We start from the raw sequence: 14,488 nt of genomic DNA, 5'->3' as shown, positions 1-14,488 counted from the left end.
GCTCGTAGCTTTCACCGAAGTGGTAAACGTCTGAGACCTGTATCACTTCAGGCTCTCCTCCCACATTAAGCTGACACGTCGCGATATAAATGGAATACAGTTAAAAGCTGCGTTAACCCAACTCACTTACTTACTCGTTCACTCTGATGATGGTCCATCACTCAGTAGGTGTTATCGTAACTGGGAATATAGAGGTGTATGACACATGGGAGATAACCGCTGACAAATCTGGGATTCGAACCCGCGTCCGTATGTTTCTGACGCGCGTTACGGAACAGCTCATTACGGCGACTTAGACGATTGGCCAACCGCCTGATGTAATAGAAAGCTGCTTGGTTACTGGCGGCCTCTAGCCCGTGTTTAAAAACAGTATATTTGATATTGTTTTGCTCAAATATGTTTTATAAATTGTTTTAAAATATAATATGCTCAAATATGTTTCATAAATTGTTTTAAAATTTAATTTTGCATAAATAACCAAATTGTGAATATATTTATATCTCGTCGATATATGGCTGAAATAATGCCGATGCGACGTTAAATTTTAACTCACTCACTCAAAGCGTCTGTAGTCTGTCAATAGCCATCTTCCCTTGAGGTTTCCATTGTTGGAATTTACGGACCAGTTGTCTCCCCTTTGCGACATAATGTTCCTATGCTATCAATGCATGGCTATCCAGTGTACTTGTTTGCTGTTCTTTGATGTGTCCATCCATAACATCTGTATGAGGAGAAGAAATGTTTCATATATTACACAACCAGAATCATAGCAATGGAACAACATCTTCTTGTATAAACCAATTGTTATATGTAAATCATACTGCTGATATGTAGAGAAGGTTAACACATCATCGATAATCCAGGACATTGCATCTCCATTCCATTATGATACCTGAGCCAAATTTGGAACAAGATTCAAACAATTCGAAGCAAAACAGACCATCCCATCAAATTTTACTCATGAGCGGGAGAAATCCAGAGATGAGATCGATGGAGTTTTGGTGAGGAGTGGGTCCAGGATATTTATCTAAAATAATTCAGAAGGAATAAAAGAGACTTGCATCCATTACACCTTACAGGATCCGGTGATCAAAAGTTTGGATCTCACTTTCGTTCTGAATCATTTGGGGGCACGGGTGGCCCAGTCGTCTAAGGCGCCGCGATTCGCTGTGCAGAGTTGCGTCCCTTGGTCACGCCAGAAACATATGATCGTGGGTTCGAATCCCGGTTCACCCCGATTATGTTTCTAGGTTTGTCAGCACCATACCCGTGCTCGTGGGTTTCACCGAAGTGGTACACGTCTGAGGCCTGCATCACTTCGGGCTTTCCTCTCACATCAAGCTGACACGCCGTGATATAATTGGAATACTGTTAAAAGCGGCGTTAAACCCAACTACTCACTCTGAATCATTTTTTTCGTGGTAAACCTTGTACCGCAACATGTCTAGGAACTGTATTTTCGTATTGCCTCCCACTATAGTAAGCTGTCACTTTGTAAAATGACGGAAATACTATATACTCACTTATGTACATAGTATTTTCATTATCATACGTATGCAGAGAGGTATAATGACCAGGAAAGGTGTGGCGAAAGGACTTACACGCAAATGGATCATCAATGGTGTCTCACATTTGTCAAATCCGGGCTACACCAGCATAACATTGATTATCCACCATCACTACAAATGACAACATGAACAAAACTGGTAAGCTTGATGAAACTTAAATTTTAATCATAATCCAGTAAACAGTATTCACGCAATAGTGGCACGCATTACAGTGTTCCTACTGTCACAGAGTACATGAGACATGAAACCCGTGAAGATTCCGGGGTAGAATAGGTCTTCAGGAACCCATGCTTGCCGTAAAAGGCGACTATGCTTGGAACAGGCGACTACCGGGATCAGGTGGTCAGGCTCGCTGACTTGGTTGATGCAAGTCATCGTATCCCAATTGCGTGGATCGATGCTCATGATATAAATCACTGGATTGTCTGGTCCAGACTCGATTATTTATTGCTGAGTGAGGCGTTAAACAACAAACAAACAAAACAAAAACATGAGACATGAGAGTACATTGGCTAAGGTGGGGTGAGGTGAAATGGGGTTTAACATAGCGTTAAAGATTAATACCCTTCTATAGCGATGTGTGTGTGTGTCTATGTGTGTGGGTACATGTGTGTAACTGATTGTTCTAGTCCGGATTATGCCGATGTTATTGTGCATTGTATGAGATACCATGCCGCAGATACCCCTCAGACACGACTCCGAGTCGCCCAAACCTTGTTGTAGCGCCTTAAAGCCTAGCGCCAGGCAGGGTAACAACATGTACCATCTTTTGACGTATTTGGGTATGACGCGGCCGGGGAACGGACCCTCGGCCATCCGCCGTCCGGACAGACCCTCTATCCACCATCCACTATATATCCTCCCTCAGTGTAAATAAATGTACACAACAATGCTGTCACAAGCAACAAAAGAACGACTCCATTATCACAGACAACATGAGACACCAAGCACCGTTACACAGCATCATTGTCATAGATGAGTGAGTGAGTGAGTATGGTTTTACGCCGCTTTTAACAATATTCCAGCAATATCACAGCGGGGGGCACCAGAAAGGGGCTTCACACATTGTACCTATGTCGGGAATCGATCCCGGGTCTTCGGTATGACGAGCAAACGCTTTAACCACTAGGCTACCCGACCGTCCCTTGTCATAAATGACAAGAGACTCCACAACACTGTTACACTGCACAATACACAACACAATCGGTAACATGGTGACAGAAGTACACATAGGCATCGAGAGTTGTTATAGAAACGCGAAGAACAAGATGTAATGCGACAATCAACAGAGCATATTTGTGTTGTATTGTAAGAAACAACGATGGTCAAACATTCGTTTATACGGCGTGACATGGCCCCAATCAATCATCAAATGACAATTTGAGGGAGTCTTGACCACTCCTCTTGCAACGCGTGGCCCATTTCGGCTGACGCAGCTGGTGGCTTTTGTACACTGTCGGAGAGACTGCGTGGTGTACATGCAATGTTTCCTGTTTATTGGGGCGATATGTTTTGGTTTCGAAATCGTTCTATCACTGGCAGTCATTTCCTATCTTTGTTCTGACGACCGATCATTTCATTTCTATGTCACAATCCCCTACTTGTTTTGGAGAGTATATACAGTCAGTCCGCGACCATTGCAGCAATAAAAAAAACGCGATTTTTTCCTTCCTTGCCACCCCTAAATTGTGATGTGATATTTTAGTGCATGTGCCTTTTTTAAGAACAGTGTAAGAAGAAGATATAGTGATAAATGTTGGTCAAACAAGGAAGTACGGGACGTTGTGACAATTTCCTGCATTGATAAAATAGAGAATATGCGGAAGGAAATACTTGGTGATGACGAATCATGCGTCACTTTGAAATGTTACATTAAGTGAGTTAAAACTGCAACACTTTTTTTTATGTTATATTATTTCAGAAAAGTGTAGACATTACAGTTACATTGGTATTTGAAGCACAACATGTACACTTCACATGTTACACTGTTGTAATCTGCATTGGTATTTGCTTAAGGGGCAGTAAGGTAGACTTGTGGTTCAATGGTTCGTTCGTTACGCCAAAGATCCGGGATCGATTCCCCCTTTAGGGACAATGTATGAATCCCATTTATGTTGTCCCCCGCCGTGATACTCACTCACTGGTATTTGCTTAAAACGTTTTTACAAGACGTGTCTGAGGGAGGGAAAGTACGATAGTTGTAAGAAAACAAACTTACCAATTTCGGTGGATTCACTCTCTGAAGTACCAGCGTTGCAGACACTTAAACACGATTGAATACATATGTACAACAACATATTTATTTCGAGGATTTACTTCGTGTCAAAAATATGATGTCTCTCCTCATGGTACCGAGCGAGTTAGTAAACTGGGTAAAACGCCGCTTTGAACATTATTGCAGTTTAATCACGGCGTGTAAAATTGATAAAGTGATACAGGATTTGGAATGGGCAAGGGACGCAACTCTGCACTGCGAATTGCACCGCATTTGATAAGTGAGTCTTCAAAGCCCGTCTCTTGAAATGAAATTGCAAAAAAATATTAATTCTTGTTTACATCATCATAGCATTGAGACTACTGATTTCACCATATCAGCTGTTTTTTGTTAGTCATTTGACATTTATAAACATGATTCTGACTGATGGTTTGTCATGACTGCCCAAGGTTTCAACCGGTTGATTCAGACACAGATTTATGTATCACATTACTTACATGTCTCCTGCTTGGTTCCGTGGACCTGCGACAGAAAAAAAGTATTACAGCAGTCGGAACACTGGCCAGGTTGTGTTTAGTTGATAAGTTGATGCAAAACACTGTCAACGTTTGAAGCAAAACTTTGGTAATCTATGAACTGCGGAAACCAATCTAATAGTTGCTTAGTGATTGTCCAACACAAGACAATCACAAGACATATCAGTGGACACGTGTAGATCCCGGGTAGAATAGGTCTTCAGCAACCCATGCTTGCCGTAAAAGACAACTATGCTTGTCTTTAAAGATGACGAACAGGAACACATCAAATCTACCTCCCGATTCATTAGATCGTATAAAAACGTTATTAAATTTGAATATGTGTTTGGACCCGTGAAGATTCCGGGGTAGAATAGGTCTTCAGCAACCCATGCTTGCCGTAAAAGGCGAATATGCTTGTAAAAGGCGACTAACGGGATCGGGTGGTCAGGCTCGCTGACTTGGTTGATGCATGTCATCGATTCCAATTGCGTGGATCGATGCTCATGATGTCAATCACTTGATTGTCTGGTCCAGACTCGATCATTTACAGACCATATAGCTGGAATATTGCTGAGTGCGCGTTATACAAAACACAAACAAACATATCAATGCGTACTCTGCGTTTGGGGACAATAGGCATTCCACGTGTAGCGGAAAGAGCTTTTCCACCGAACAGGGGACTATAGAGGAAGAGTGAGTGAGTGAGTATGGTTTTACGCCGCTTTTAGCAATATTCCAGCAATATCACTATCACCAGCAATATAAGTTTCACCTCACTACATGCCTATAAACAAACCCACATACACACATGTCTGTGTATCAAGCCACTCTATACAGAGTTGGAATATCTTTGAATTTACATGATAAAAATTATATCAGAAAAAAAACCTATTAAGATGTGAATCGTAGGTATTACATTCGAGTATATGCAATTTGTTTGCGAAATTTTACGATTTTGATGTAGGTTAAGGCAGCATAAATACATTAGAAGAATATGACGTGGACTGCAGGTCCAGGCGGTCACTGGCAATTGAACACACAACCGACTCGCCCACGAGCACACCTTCCACCTCTGTTATCTGGGGCGGTCGGGTTGCCTAGTGGTTAAAGCGTTCGCTCGTCAAGCCGGAGACCCGGGTTCGATTCCCGACATGGGCATAATGTGTGAAGCCGATTTCTGGTGTACCCCGCCGTGATATTGCTGGAATATTGCTAAAAGCGGCGTAAAACCATACTCACTCACTCACTTTGCATGGCACGGATGGATACAGATCCGCTGATTCAATTGACCTGTGGTTTTCGTATATGTGTTCAGCAGTAATTGCATTGTCCCCGCCATTCGCCTACTACTTACCGATGCAAGTGGACATTTGCTTTGTGAAAACCCACACAACACCGACAATGATACAGACGCAGATAGACCCTGCTGTCGATCCAATAATAATGAGAGGAACACCACTACGTCTTTCTGGAATTGCTCCACCTGTTAAACAACACATGTGCAGTTGTAAGTTAACAAGACAAGCAAATGCATGTGCACTTTATTAAAGTAAAGCATCATTCCAATATGCATTTACTATTTTGGTCATTTCATCTTTCAACTGCTTGTACCTCTCGTCTACGTATAGTCACAAGAAACAGTCCCTGACTGACCACACAAAGGCGGCATACCTTGGTGTTATGACCCGTGAAGATTCCGGGGTAGAATAGGTCTTCAGCAACCCATGCTTGCCGTAAAAGGCGACTATGCTTGTCGTAAAAGGCGACTAACGCTGACTTGGTTGATACATGTCATCGATCCCAATTGCGTGGATCGATGCTCATGATATCAATCACTGGATTGTCTGGTCCAGACTCGATTATTTACAGACCGCCGTCATATAGCTGGAATACTGCTGAGTGCGGCGTTAAACAACAAAAAAACAACAACAAAAAACAATAAAAAAACCTTGGTGTTATTTCATTCACAAAATATAACATCATTTTAACATTTACCTATAAAATGCAAGCTACAAATGAGTGATCAATAATATAGTATCATGATCATACCTTCTGAACTGTGTGTAAAAGTTGAGACATTTGATGTAAGAATACAAGTGTTTAATAGCAAGCAGCATATTCGTAACAGCTTCGGGTGAAGTGAGGGCACTGAATATTATAATTTCACGACACACTTGATGACAAACATTTCTTACCTATGTTTATGGTGTTACTCTTACTTGTCTCCAAACCACATTGCCAATCAAAACTTATGGACGTACTGTACCTTATCCACAGAGTAACGTTGTGTATTGTTCCATCAGAACTCAGGCTTGTTTTGTTTACGAAATCATAGTATCCATCGCTCTTGGGAATGATCGTACATCCAGGATAGGACACGTGGGTCTGGAAGACTATTTCTCCATCTGTGTACCAGTCTGTATAACAGTTGTTGGATCTGCATGTCAGTGTGACATTGTCTCCTTCCCGTGCTGTTGCTGACAAGCTTATAAAACCTGGAGAGCAGTTTGTGATAATATAAGAGTGAGTGAGTGAGTGAGTGAGTTGGGTTTAACGCCGCTTTTAACAGTATTTCAGTTATATTGCGGCGTGTCAGCCAAATGTGGAAGGAAAGCCCGAAGTGATGCAGGTCTCAGACGTTTACCACTTCGGTGAAACCCACGAGCACGGGTATGGTGCTGACAAACCTAGAGACATAATCGGGGCGAACCGGGGTTCGAACCAACTATATATCATAGGTTTCTGGCGTGTCCAAGGGACGCAACTCTGCACAGCGAATCGCGGCGCCTTAGACCACTGGGCTGCGATAATATTAGAATTAATGTGGTTGACAAGACGTTCAGTTTAAAAGACGTTTGTGTTAAATAATTGGAGCATGTTTCACCGACAACATTTGAACTCTAATGTGAACAGTACAGATACATGCATCAACATAGTGTATAGTTTGTCTGGGGGGGGGGGGGGGGGGGTCTGGTAGCCTAGTGGATAAAGCGGTCGCTCGTCATGCCGAAGACCCGGGTCCGATTCCCGACATGGGTACAAAGTGTGAAGCCCATTTCTGGTGTCCCCCGCCGTGATATTGCTGGAATATTGCTAAAAGCGGCGTAAAACCTCACTCACTCACTCACTATAGTTTGTCTAGATTAAAAAAAACGTTACCGTGTGATTGAGTGAGGTGTGTTTTACTCCGTTAGTGTAAATAGTCCAGCAGTAGCTAGGCAGTGGCTTGCAAAAATTGACTTCACACATTGACCTCAAACACATTAACCTTGGCAATGAATCACCTTGAAAAAGCCTGCATTATTGCATTGTGAATTCAATGGATCATTTTCTTTTGGAGGTATCTTGTAAAATAATGATTAACAATTAATAAACTTACTTATGTTCGTCCAAGTGTTCACAGAATGTATGATTGAGCATGTCACATTAAACATATCCATGGCTGTGCTGAGGCTGGCGGGGGCTTCTAACTGTGTGAACAATCTACTACTATCTGCCACCGACGGGATGTGATACAAGAAGCCGGCATCCGATGTGAAGGGCACCACTTGACTAGAGCCTCTTGAAGTTGAAGATGAGTACAGAAAAATACAGGACATCCTGTTGTGAGGCATACTACATATACATACATGAACTGACCAATCACCATAAAACACTCAGGTTCACCATACGTCATGTGAGTGTGTGATTAGTGAGTGAGCGAGATTTTAACTCACATAGGCAATATTTCAGCCACATTGTGACTATCACTGGTTGTACATAATAAATGCATCGAACCTTATGTAATAACCTGCCAACGAAGGACAGTAACATTAGAAGACTTACAAAAAACAGAACAAAGATTTAAAACCAGTATGGAATCACAAAATGGATATTGCTATACATGATACATGATAAAAACGGGCTTTAGATCGCCAACAACAGGTTTGTGATTAACTCCAGTGAAACAACTGAACTTCCGCAATGATAAATTGTACACCGAACGTGGGAATTAGCGCAATTGTTGTTGTTTTCTCATCAACTGGAAATACCACATTTTATTTACACGCCAGAAACTTATGATTGTGGGTTCGAATCCCTGTTCATCCCGATTATATTTCTAGGTTTGTCAGCACCATATCCTTGTTCGTGGGTTTCACCGAAGTGATAAACGTCTAAGGCCTGCATCACTTCGGGTTTTCCTCCCACATTAAGCTGACACGCCGTGATATAACTAGAATACTGTTAAAAGCGGCGTTAAACCCAACTCACTCACTCACTCATTTTAGTTACGGGAATTTTTTATAATTATGATGTAGAGTCATATTGCTTCACTGGAACGTGCATTTATATGTGATATACGTTTATTGTGCACGGAACGAAGATCTATATCGTTCGGAAGTGCTCACTAGGTGGTTTATTTGTCATTGTCATTTGTTGTATTCTCTTAGTAGTGTCGTGGAACACAATTCAAAGTCTGACTGAGGCTGTATGTATTATTGTATCATTTAGCTTTATCCTGAGATTGCAGGAGTAATCAGTACAAGAACGTCTCACAAACAGTAAGATGTTTTTATTTCTGGGCGTGTTAGGAACACACATATGTATGTATACGTGTTATGGAAACTCGTCAGATCTTGATGTTGAGCTTCATTTCCTGGTAGCTTTTAAGGAATGATCTTAAGCTGAAAATAGAGCAGATTACAGTGACATGGAAATTTGCACGAATGTTTTCAGTCAAGCAGAATGCAACAATTTATCTTCCTCATGCAAGTGTGAGAAGATGCCTCCATGCTGTTCTGAAACTCAGTACAAGCGGCGTAAAACCATATTCACTCACGACAATAAACAAAGAGCATCTTGAAGAGGACTGAATTGTTTTGAAGATATCATGAGTGAAGTGAACCTACTTGTTCCCGAAACAACACAATAATGTGTTTGTTTTCCGGTAGACACAATAGAGTTTACAAATTCTTAGTACAATACCCGATTTCAAACAACACATTAAATTTCCGTTCAGCTGCTAGACATTGTTCTCTAGGAGGTCAATACGAATGTATGTTTCATGCGTATATTAAAGGTAAAATGAAAAATGACGAAACGACTGATAATGGAACACGGGTTAATTCAGTCAAGTTATAATTATTTGGCATATGTAACGTGTCTTTGGTGAACATGTGTCTGCTAGCTTTTGAAGGGAAAGTTTTGTTCCTTGCTGCATGACCAAGTCACAACCTGCATGTGTAGGCATGTACCTGGAAGAGCTTTATTGTGGGTTGCTGTTTCCCATGATAAGCTGTTGAGGAAACTCAAAACCGAAACTTACAAGTTTTGCTTGTATGTTTGTTCGTTGTTTAACGCCGCACTCAGCAATAGTCCAGCTATCTGACGGCGTTCTGTAAATAATCGAGCCTGGACCAGACAATCCAGTGCTTGACTTTATGAGCATCGATCCACGCAATTGGAATACGATTACATGCATCAACCAAGTCAGCGAGCCTGACCAACCGATCCCGTTTGTCCCCTTTCACGACAAGCATTGTCGCCTTTTACGGCAAGCATGAGTTGCTGAAGATCTGTTCAAGTAAAGTCATCCACGTGATATATTGCGATCAATGTAACACGGTTTGATTTGTTTTTGAAGATTTTCATTTTATACCTAAAGTAAAAAAATCAAACCAGTTTAATTTCTAAACTAATTAAAAGAGAAACTTACGAATCTTTTCATCCTCGCTGTCTGCATTGCCATTATTCCCTCTGAAGCATACAGACATGTTACTTTTTTATCTCAACATATGAAGACCATGAATAGTTTCTACCTAACTAATTGTTTGTATGTGTGTGCCTCACTCTGATGGAGCTGCTGTAAGTAGATGGTGTAGGGCAATGTTGCTGTTAACAATCCCAAAATTTGTTCACAGGACTTTGTATGTGGTTCGTCCTGTTAATTTATCGTCAGAAAAAAATGTTGTATAGTTTTATACATCAGTTAACACAGATTTATGAGGTGTCACTTATTCAATGTTGATTTGATACTTACGCCTCTTCTTTCTGACTCCCTGAATCTGAAGAATGCACCACTAGCTGACGCCTGGCGGTTCCTGCAGGTTACAATATAGCAGGATAAAAATAAAATTAAACATTTAGGTAATTATATTTCTGTGCGTTGTAAACCCTACCATCAATCCAGTTGAACACACATGTACAAAGTACAGTCGTCATTCTGCTCCAGTCCGTTAAGCTGTGCATGACTTATACACACTGAATGGGCGCCGTTTATTATTTTTCCTTGTGAATTAGCCACACTAAATTCGTATCCCGTGACGATCTTCTGACGAAACTCGTATATTATTGTACATACAGTGCTATACTCCATTTGAAATACAAAACCTAGATCAGTTATCTGTTTAATAACGGTTCCATGGTAGTGCAAGTTGTTTCGCCATCTACCATAAGCTTCACATGCTTCTTTGCATAAAATGATTTGTCTTATCGTATGTGATCATCACCAGGAATGTCCACTATTTGTGTGCTAACTCATAGTATCATCTTAGGCATATATCAATATATATACAATGTCATGTCTAGTTCTGTTCTAGATAAAACACATGGGCGATCACTATATATGACAATAGAGAAGAGTTTGTACTTCTTTTAAGGTGCATGTTAAACTAATTAATGTGTTGGGCAGACTCCCCACTCGCAGTTGGGACCCGTGAAGTTCCGGTGTAGAATAGGTCTTCAGCAACCAATGCTTGCCGCAATAGGTGACTATGCTTGTCGTAAAAGGCGACTAACGGGATCGGGTGGTCAGGCTCGCTGACTTGGTTGATACATGTCATCGATCCCAATTGTGTTTCCCAATCCCAATCGATTATTTACAGACCGCCGTCATATAGCTGGGATATTGCTGAGTGCGGCGTTAAACAACAATCCAACCAACCAGCCAACGAACTCGCAGTTGGAATAAATGTCAAAGTGGTTCCGTTGGAGATACTTGGTTATATTCAATCCATGTAACCTATGCTGGGCCCTGTTCCACAAAGCGACCAGAACGCTATAACGATTGTTAGTCTGTGTTTAAATGCACTACGATCGTTTGTCGAACGGGGCTCCGGTTCTAAGAAGTAAGTTATTAGATAGGGTGGTCAGGTTCGGTGATTTACAATCGGTTGACTGCGTGTCATGGTACCCCGAAGGCGTGGATCTCCGGCTCAAGATTCAGTAATTAATTGGCCGCCGCGATATGTTTGGAGAATTGATGATAGGGCGTCAAACAACAAACACACCAAACACAGACTGCCTGACCTGCTATTTGTCCAAAATCTTGTTCTTCCTCTTCCAGGAACCCGACGTAACAGACGTTGTCGACCATCACTGAAACATGTTACCATATTTTGAAGACATTCATTTGTTCAGTAATTGGTGTAGGTGTGCGTGTGCGTGCGTGCGTGCGTGCGTGCGTGCGTGCGTGCGTGCGTGTGTGTGTGTGGAAGGGGATGGGTGTGGGGAGTGTGTGGGGAGTGTGTGTGTGCGTGCGTGCGTGTGTGTGTGTGTGGAAGGGGATGGGTGTGGGGAGTGTGTGGGGAGTGTGTGTGTGAGTGTGTGTGTGTGGGGGGGGGGGGAGGGGGGGGGGGGGGTGTTATAGGTTAAAATCTATCATCCGCATTGCCCTCACTGCTGTGTTTAAAGTGATCGCTGGTGCAGCCACCGTTAAGGCGAAATTTCCCAGTAGAGTCTAATGTGCGAAACAAACCCCTGATTAAATGGAGTTTTGTAAAATGTTCATGTCAAGAATTGTATTTGTGTTGGTTTTTGTTACATACAGTTTGTTACATATTAGACTCACAAACTGTAAGTATTATTGTTTCAAAATGTTAATATCTATCATCAATGCAGCAATATAGTATCGATACAATGGTTACCATTTTTTAAGTGGGGGCACAAACACAAACACTTACCTAAACTATCATCAACGTGACTTTCTGCATCATCGACCTCCGCACTGCTGCAGCTGTTAATAAATAAGGTGCTGATTCTCTACCGGTTGAAGTTATTCGTTTGCCCATATGAATGATTTTTATTTTGACTCAAACAATCAGGCAATTACAAAGATAGACCCGAAAATTATATTTCTTACAGACACCACACTGAGTGTGATAAAAATAAAGAGTTTAAATTAGTGTCAAAATACTTACAATAACGTTACATTTATTTCTGATATACCTATTGACAAACGAAGGACCGATGGTTTTTTTTTGCTTGGTAAAATAACTACAAACATGTTAAGGTTAAAGATGCGAGGTTAAAATTCAAGATAAAAAAATACATAATTTAATGTACTATTTTTATTAAATGAACAATGTCACTATTTCACGAATGCCTTTCAAATCAACATGAACACAATGCAGTACAATATATAGCTAGTGAAAGTGAATTGTTTACATATGTAGTGTTTATTTAAATTCATATAAGTTTACCTCTTCATATTTTGATCCTCATGACCTGTGACAAAAAAGACACATGTATCCATGTTCAGGGAATATTTGTATGGGAACATATCGAAATAAATATTTGTCGGTTGTTTTCCCTAACAAATACATGTTACTTTTCATGGTCGTTTGGATGTTTGCAAGACATGTCATCGTAATAAAGGGCCATGAAATATTAAGGATAACGACACATAGTTACTGAGAAGGTTTTCACTGATATATAGGTATTCCCACAAATAGGTACAGGTATTACATAGATAGGTATAGGTATTACATAGATAGATATAGGTATTACACAGATAGTTGTAGGTAATACATAGATATGTATAGGTATTACATAGATAGATATAGGTATTACACAGATAGTTGTAGGTATTACATAGATAGGTATAGGTATTACATACATAGGTATAGGTATTACATAGATAGTTGTAGGTATTACATAGATAGGCATAGGTATTACACAGATAGGTATAGGTATTACATACATGTAGATAGGCATATTTATCATATAATGGGTAGGTTTCTCGGCAGGATAAAGCCAACGGATAAAAACGATATCAGTTGGGGTCATATGCGGATAGAGATGCAAATATCAAAGGTCTAGTAGGGACTACTTTCACTGTTTATAAACAAACATGGCGTCGCACTCGTCATTCGGCGATCGAGTCAGAATTAACCATCGGGAATCTGGATAAACTACAGGGATAATTGCTATCATTATGAAAAGAACAGTCTAATATATAGAAAATCTGTGTTTAACTGTGACGTAGCTAAGGCATTTTATAAGTTTTGGCAACTTTGGAGATATAAATTTCGAAACAATTTGGCGAGGGCACGAGGCCTAGCCAAGCGGGATCAGTAGCCATATCTGTGCTTGTAGACCTCTGAGGCTTAAAACCTCCTCCACAAATTAAAATAGTTGGATTTGGCGGAAATATGTTTGAATTGTTACCTTGTTTCGTTTTGTCGCTGTGTGTACATTTGACTACACTTCTTATCGTTATGACAGGACAGACCGACTGTCAACAACACCTGACCGTGGCCGTGACGTCTCATAGTATAGGGTTAGAGTAGCTTCCTTTTGACAAAGGGCAGTTACTCTAGCGGACAGACCGATGGATTGCCGCGAAAGGCAATTAAAACAATTGTTGTTTTGCGTATATGTTGCTTCGCCACTGTATAAGAAACCTATTTCAGTTGGAACTATATTGGCTACTGTCACTGTCCGACAGACACATCACTTACCCTGTGACGTAATAATTATCAATGCGCGCATTCCAGGTAAACTCGCAATGTTTGGGTTATGTTTGTGAGAGAGGGAAAGCGATTTTGAAGCAAAGAATTAAAGAATGACATTATATGATAAAGAGGTTATCACACTTGTGTGTTTGGGGATGGTAAATATCATGTATTAGGAATAAACACTATGTATTTAGCTCGCCAAGGCTCGCTAAATACAATGTTTATTCCTAATGCAGGATATTTACCATCCCCAAACACACTCGCGTGATAACCTCTATGTATTACATAGATAGGCTTAGGTGTTACATAGATAGGTATAGGTACTACATAAATAGGCATAGGATTTTACATAGATAGGTATAGGTATTACATAGATAGGTATCGGTATTACATAGATAGTTGTAGGTATTAAATAGATAGGTATATGTATTACATAGATAGGTATAGGTATTAAATAGATAGGCATAGGTA

General features: G+C 40.7%; 1 protein-coding gene across 1 annotated transcript in view; it reads right to left on the bottom strand.

The window, feature by feature from the left end:
* LOC139457315 (uncharacterized) overlaps window positions 1-14,488 on the bottom strand; it is a 58,803-nt gene that overhangs the window by 30,505 nt on the left and 13,810 nt on the right. Inside the window, exons 2-5 of the mRNA XM_071238723.1 lie at window positions 12,242-12,294; window positions 11,589-11,657; window positions 10,321-10,381; window positions 9,997-10,037 (exon numbers count right to left, since the gene is read on the bottom strand). Of these exons, the coding sequence (XP_071094824.1) occupies window positions 9,997-10,037; window positions 10,321-10,381; window positions 11,589-11,657; window positions 12,242-12,294 (224 nt within the window). The remainder of the gene's footprint in view (window positions 1-9,996; window positions 10,038-10,320; window positions 10,382-11,588; window positions 11,658-12,241; window positions 12,295-14,488) is intronic.

This window comes from Haliotis cracherodii, unplaced genomic scaffold (assembly GCF_022045235.1).
Source record: "Haliotis cracherodii isolate W230 unplaced genomic scaffold, xgHalCrac1.p SCAF_12, whole genome shotgun sequence".
NCBI lineage: Eukaryota > Metazoa > Mollusca > Gastropoda > Lepetellida > Haliotidae > Haliotis > Haliotis cracherodii.
This window is presented reverse-complemented; position numbering and strand designations above follow the sequence as displayed.